The sequence below is a fragment of the Zeus faber genome (genome assembly GCF_960531495.2).
Source record: "Zeus faber genome assembly, chromosome: 11".
Lineage (NCBI taxonomy): Eukaryota > Metazoa > Chordata > Actinopteri > Zeiformes > Zeidae > Zeus > Zeus faber.
In genome coordinates, this window is record NC_137205.1 from 27,078,008 (window position 1) to 27,085,507 (window position 7,500).

General features: G+C 45.8%; 1 protein-coding gene across 1 annotated transcript in view; it reads right to left on the bottom strand.

The window, feature by feature from the left end:
- The window catches only part of rnd2 (Rho family GTPase 2), a 30,004-nt gene that overhangs the window by 1,732 nt on the left and 20,772 nt on the right, over nt 1-7,500 (bottom strand). The window contains exons 3-4 of the mRNA XM_080009750.1: nt 7,409-7,500; nt 4,168-4,302 (exon numbers count right to left, since the gene is read on the bottom strand). The exon at nt 7,409-7,500 is cut by the window's right edge and continues 18 nt beyond it. Of these exons, the coding sequence (XP_079865876.1) occupies nt 4,168-4,302; nt 7,409-7,500 (227 nt within the window). The remainder of the gene's footprint in view (nt 1-4,167; nt 4,303-7,408) is intronic.

The following is a 7,500-nucleotide window of genomic DNA, read 5'->3' on the forward strand; positions in this document are numbered from 1 at the left end:
TTTAGATACATGATAATCGAGTTCAGTTTGTGCTGAAAAAAAGCTTCCATTCATTAGGAGTGAGACTAAAGTGCTAAAAGCAAAAGTGAAAGTGTAAAATGGCAAAAAGCAACCGTTTGGGCCCCATCCCACTATTTTTCGTGTTGTTTTATCTATTCACCATTTAATCAATGAAATCCATTGCTATTTATAGACGTTGCAACACACGTGTAAATATGTTTTGTATGATCTGAAGAATGAATTAATCGAAAAAAACGAATTTATTTGGAGTGAAATACAATTTGAGATTCAATTTTGATATATGTGAAACACAATCATTTTGAAATATTTTATAATGATTTCGATGGTGTTTTCAACCCTTGTTGACGGAAGCCGGGGACGGCCTGCTCTGCCCGGACCTGGTCTTCCTCGTCCTCTTCATCATCAAAGCTGCTGCTTTTCCTCTTCGGTGATTTCTGGTTTTTTATTCGTGTTTTGCCTCTTTTTTTTACCATTTATTGGCAGAGAACACTGCACTCTGCTAAACTCGGGCGGAAATCAGTTCATAAAGGTCCCGACAAACCTCAGAGGAGGCTGAACAGTAGTTGGGCTGAAAAGACCCTGGGACCCCCTCTAGAGCGCTGAGCTGCCTGAAAGTGGGTGGTAATGTTTTGGTGTTCCAGGCCGCGATAGAAACGTTAAATTTCATTCAAGGACTTGAACTTACAGTGGTCAACGTGTACTTCAGCTAGACTCAGTGGAACCTGTTCTTTGTCTTTTGGGGAATTGATTGCGGAAGAGATGGTTCTGGGTGACTCCCCGCGGTTCTGGGCGTCCGTGGTGGGGAGGGGAGACTCGATAAGCGCAGAGACCTTATCAGATCTCAGTGGATTAGTGTGGAAATGTGGAGTTCAGCGCGTGGTCGCGGCCCCCTCTGGAGCAGCTCGGTTCAACACCAAATCAACACCAAACTGGGGAAAGCCTTTCCAATGTTTTCTGTCTTTTTTTGTCCTCTGCTATGCGTCTGTGAGAGGCAAATATCAGCGTCTCTAACAAATATGGAGTAATGGAGTAATAGTGTGAAGGTCTCAAATTGAGGTTTACTAGTCAGCTCATGACCATTTTCCTGATGTTAGCTCACCTTTTTGGACTTTTAATGTTGTCTCTTATTATGGGATTTGGAAAATGTCCAACTTTATTGTGAGAAACCTTCAAAAGGGACAAATTTAAGACAAAAGAAAATGATGATGAATTGAGCAACTTTGACAAAACACCACAGTATGTGTTACCGTGGTTGTCAGCAGAACCAGGAGATCATTTTGAGGTAGGTTTCTCGCAATAGCGTTTAAATTATTCAAAATCTACTAAAAAATATATTGAAAAAATCAAACAAAGAAAAACACAGCTGGAGTTATATTTGATCCACTCTGTGTTTTTAAACTGCATATTAAGAACCAGAACTGATTTTCTTCATCTTGGCAATGTTGCTAAGATACGGCCTGTTCTATCCATGAGTGATACGGAGACCATCGTCCATGCATTTGTAACATCCCGCCTAGATCACTGTAATGTGCTGCTCTCTGGCCCTCCCATGTCTAGTATTAAAGCCTCCGGTTAGTACAAAACGCTGCGGCTAGAATCTCGACTACGACTAAAAAGTTTGATCATACTACCCCAATACTGCACTGGCTCCCGGTTTACCTCAGATCTGACTTGAAGGTTTTGCTACTTACCAATAAAATACTACACAGCCCAGCACCTTATCATCTTACTGATTTATTGGTACCTTTTGTACCATTACGAGCCTCAAGCCAAGTCCACAGGCTCCGGGGCATCCTCACTCCGGGCCCTAGTACTCTGGAACGCCCTACCTGTCTGTGGAAATCAGAGCTGCAACTCCTGCAGAAATGTTTAAATCAAGACTCCTTTTCACAGTTTTGCATCTGGTTAGCCACACCCGACCTGTTAACTTGCCTTCACCCTGGCTTCACCCCTTAGCATTGGTAAAATGATGGCGTTCTTCCAAATACCTGAGAGCTACTCAAGGACTGATCATTTGAAAAATATGCAGTGTTTTAGCAGAAATTGAATATTTTTTATAAAAGTGTTGCATGCATAGATCCACAGACTGTACGTGCGTGCACGTGAATGAGCTTCGTCTGGGACAGCTTTGTGCTCATTAAATTTGAAAAAGGTTCAAAAGTACAAAAACAGACTTCTGAAAGTATTCTGAAAGTGTTCAGGCGTTCAATGATCTGCCGGCGGCACGCGCCCTGCACCGCGAACCGCGGCCTGGGCCGGGGGGACAGCAGGGGGGTTCCCTTAAAACAATCGCTTAATCCCGAGGGGGCTCGCACTTGTTTCGTTCCATAAGGAGGCGTGAAATCAAATAAAAACACACTGTTCTGGTGCGCCACCCCATTGCTGAGGGACGCGTCTTCGGCGCTGTCGGAGAGGGAGACAGGTGCGCAAGCTCATCGCTCCCTCTCTGCTCCGATTGTGTATCATTAACCCCCCCCCCCCCCCCCCCTTTTTTTTTTTTTTTTTTTTTTTTTTTTTTAATCACAGCCTTTGCAATTTGAAAATTGCTTTCTATTACATTGCGATGTCCGTTTGACTTTGATTAATCGTTCAGCGCTAAACACAATATCCCATGATTTGTCATATTATATTATGTTAATGTTGCCCACTCGGCATCCACTGCAGCCTGGTCATCCCAGGAGGGTGATCCCTCCTTTTCTGGTCCCTTCTCAAGGTCTCTTCCTTTTTTCCCCCCCTGCCCAAGGGTTTTCTGGGAGTTTTTCCTGGTCCGGATGAGGGCTCAGACCAGGGGAGGTGGTTGATTTCTAAGCGGGTGCGAAAGCCCTTTGAGACTGTATTGCGATTAAGGGCCGTATAAATAAACTTGACTTGACTTAATCCCTTTAAAGGAGGTCGTCCATGCTGCCGCATCTCGTCGCCCTCGCTCTGCGGTGTTTACTCCTCCTGTTTGCACAGACACTCCATGAACAGCCGCTCAGATGACGGAAAGAAGGGCTCTTTGTTCTGAGGGGCTTTTGTGTTTCGGGGGGTGGGGGGGTAAAAACAAAAAAAAAAAACCTCCGCTCCTTGTGTGTCTAACGCGCAGGAAGCTGATTAAAATTCACAGATTCACACGCCGGTCTCTCAAGCGTCCCCTCGGCTTGGAGGTCACGGCGCGGTGCCGTAAACACCCCCCCTCCTGTATCAACGCGCCGTGTTTCCCTTTTCGCCCTAGCCCCCGGAAAAAAAAAACCCCGCATGAATATTTTAGTTCAGCCAGACGGATAAATAAAATAATAAAATGTCCGTCCCTCGACATGACCTCTTCCGGCCCCCCTGCTCCGCCCCCCATAAGCATCCTTCCTTCCCTCCCTCCGTCAGCACATTGCAGTCAAAACGCCGACTGCAGCATCGGGTCCGATGGGAACCCACGCAGCTCCTGATCTACTTTGTTGTGTTGGGGGAAAAAACCTCCTCTCTCGGTTCCCCCCCGGGGGACCCCTGGGCTCCGCTGATCCACCACGGAATGGATGAGCGAGTGAACGAGTAAGTGGATGAATGAATTAATAAGTGACAGCGAAGCCAGCATCAATATTGCATCGCAGGCTTACTAATTCCCCTTTATTTCTCCCCTATCTGCACTTGTTTTCTTCGTCCCCCGTCTTCCTCGATACTTCTCTTCTCCTTTACCCGGGGGAAGGAATGAATGAATGAATGAATGGATAAAAGAATGGATGGATGCATGGATGGATGCATGGATTAATGGGTAAATGAGTGACAGCAAACCAGCATTAATATTGCTTAATTAGTTTTCTCATTTCCATTTTTTCCTCCCCACTGTATCTGCTCTTGTTCCCCTAGTCCTTGTCCCGCTCTTCTTCTCTGCTTCCCTTCTTCTCTTCTTCCCTTCTTCTCTTCTCCAATTCCCCGATGAATGAATGAATGAATAAGCAACGGCAAACCTGGCACAAATATCCTATATTACAATACATTGGCTTTCGAATTTAATAATTGTTTTTGTTGTGCAGGTTTGTTGTGCTTATTCCCACTCGTCTTTGCCTCTCCCTTCGTCGTCTTTCTCATTACTCATCCCTCCTTCATTTGCAGTCAGCTCCTCCACCCCTCCGTCCCTCCACCCCTCCGCCCCTCCGGCCCGTCCTGGCGTACCTGCTCGTGCGTGACGGGGATGAGCCGCTGCTTGGACAGCTCCCTCAGCGTGCCCACGTCCGTCCTCATGTCCACCTTGCAGCCCACCAGCACCACCTTGGCGTTGGGGCAGAACTCCTGCGTCTCCCCCTGCCACTGTGGACGCGCAACGCATCGGCGGTAACGTTACAAAGTGCTCCTCGGGTAAAATAACAAATCATAACAAAGGTGTTAAGAGACGTTCATTAAAGTGGTAATCCATCAGATCATCTATGTTGTGGATAACGTAGGTCCCAGAACTCCATTCGAAACTGCGACGTATATTTATTTCTTGGGGGGAATGTCGACCAAAGCTAGTTACGATGCTTTAGCTTACTCACCACAACCGCCTTTCACTTCCTGCGCGTGGCGGACGCCGCCACCAACGATGGAAACAGCGTATACAGCAGTATACTGTACGCATTACACAAATACATGGAATGGCTGTTTCCTATGAAGTGCCAGATAAATTAATTATAAAATATTGGGAGTTTTTAAACAAAATGATCTTACGGATTACCACTTAGCACCAGCCCGATTTAAAAATCAAGAAAGGATCAGCCACTTATAAAACAACAAATAAAACTTCTCAAATAAAACATGAGACACAGCAGAAGTCTAAATTATTTAACACATTTTTTCTTTTGTTTGTTTTTTTTTAGGGTCCAGCAGATGTATCCCATCTTAGAGGAGAACAAAGAAGACGGCGGCATCACCGTTAGCGGAGCGTTTTTCAAAAAGTAAAACTAACAAACAGTTTACACGAAGCGTCGTCAACATTAACGATCGGACATTAAGGATCCGTGCGGGACGCTGCAGAGTGGAAGGCACGGCGCCCGCGGTGGGAGCTCAGAGCGCTCCAGGCAGACAAACTGTCACAGTGATTTACGACAAAGAGTATAAACTACTTTGGTCATTTTTTTTCCCCAATTACTTTTGTGTTTAAGGGAAAGTATAAGTTAGACCGGTCGATAACAGCGGCACCCAGGCAAAAACAAGCTTTGGCGTTGAGACCGTGAGAACATGCAGAGTAGGGCATTCTCCCATCCAGGGAGATAAAAATACTCCGTCGTGGTGTCGTCTCATACCGGAAACAATACACGTGTCGCGGTGGAACTGGGCTGCGGCAGAGATAGCCTTGTTACTGGTACATTGAAATGCATCATTTAAGTTTTGAATAAATCCAGATTTATTATAAATATTATAAACTGGCATTGCAGTGAAGTTGAGTTGAGTGTTAAAAATAAAATAATAAATAAAACAATAATAATAATAATAATAATAATAATTTATTGATGATAATAATAATAATAATAATAATAATAATAATAACAATAATAATAATAATAATAATAATAATAATAATAATAATAATAATAATAATAATAATAACAATAATGATCATAATAATAACAATAACAATAATAATAATAATAATAATAATAATAATAATAATAATAATTTATTGGTAATAATAATAATAATAATAATGATAAAAAATAAGTTAATTTTGTAAGTCAAGAATTTGGTGAATGACGACAGCATGCGTGCGACATGACTAACAGGGCGAAATAGTCTGAGCCTCCATGTTTAAAGCACAGGAGCGAAGTTTCAAGGCTCAGCTGAACCAACACCAGACGCCATGGAAGCATCTTCCAAGGGGTTAAAATAGCATCGGAATATCCAGGATGCCATGTGCAGAATACCGGCATGTGTGCGTTCATCCTTCAAGTCGAGAGCGACCTTCGACCTCTCGCGTCCCTACCCCGTTCCCCCAATACCGCCCAATCGGATCATTTGATTGTTTAACCCCCCCACACAAACTGTCGTCCGGCGACCCCCCCCGCAGCCCTCGGGCCTCTGGAGGTCAACAGTCTCATTCGGGACGGAGATCGAGCGACAGGTTTTTCCCTGTGGCCCAAGGTTTCGCGGATTACGCCGGTGGCAGCTAGGGGTCAGAGGTCGCGGTAGCCCCCGCCCACCTCCGCCCGGTCGGGGGGCTTCATGGGATAAGACAAAAGCTTGACGGCGGCTAAGGGTGCGCTGAGGCCCGCCAGGGGCTCTTGGGAGACGAAAGACAAGAGGTGTCCGGGGTTAGGGCTACAAAGCGTTTTGTCGGCTCCCACCGAGCGGCGGAGCACGTCAACAGGTCGCCATGGCAACCGTCAGCCTCTTCAAAGGGGATATGGCCACACATGGCCTCAAGATGAGAGTAAGGGCTTGTTTTATACCATGCACAGGCACATAAACAAGCCAGTTAAGAGGGGCGTTGCCACGCACCCAGCCTATCCCAAGGTAACAAAATACACACACATACACACGTCTACAACCACAACTAAATTCTCCACCCAAACATTCACACGGTCTGCTCTCGGTGTCAAGCCCAACGTACCATTTCTAGGCCACCAAACAAATGTCAACCAACACCATCTGTTCCAACACAGATTTTAAACTTCGGAGAGGGCACTCCGAGGCCTCAGGTCTACGGCGAAATTCGCCGTATCCGATGTCCCGCCAGAGCCCAGGACCGGCCGGGCTCCGGGGTCCGATCTCCGCCCCCGCCCCCGAGGGATCAGAGGGGTCAAGCGGCAGCGGCAGCGGAGCTTTGTTCGGACGGGCCGATCCGGTCGACCGTAGAACATACTGCTCCACCGGCCACGACAGATATACAAGTATGAGTGACATCGAAGATCACGCCGACGCGGCAAAAATATTCTAAATTCTGCTTAGTTGTCCTGCAGAGTCAATAACAACCACAAAAAGCAGAACCGGGAAAGACAACTATTCTCTCCCGGTCCCCTGAAGACGAACCTCCTTTCCGAACAAACGTGTACGGACATACGTTGAAAAATTTTATGTAAAATATATTTTTTTTAAAAAGTAAATATATGGAAGGAATCCAAATGCATTTTGCAATACCTGCAGATATATTGTGATTTTTGTCCTTCAAGAATGTATTAGAAAATAGAATAGAAGTAGAAAGTACGGCAAACCACCGCTGACTGTACTTCGATTGTGGAAATATATTTATATTCATATTTATAAGATATTTGGCTGCACATGGTGCCGCTGTCTATGAAGATACGTATTTTAAACATGAGAGGACCTACTGTATGACCTCGCCTAACCGACGGGAAGCATGAAGACGCTAGAACATCAATACCTGGAGAACAACACGCGGGTTAGAACGAGAAGACAGAGCAGACGGGCGGAGAGCACCCACCTTCTTCAAGACGCTGTCCAGCGTCTCGGGGCGGCTGGTGTCGAAGCAGATGAGCACGGCGTCCGAGTCGGGGTACGCCAGCGGGCGCACGT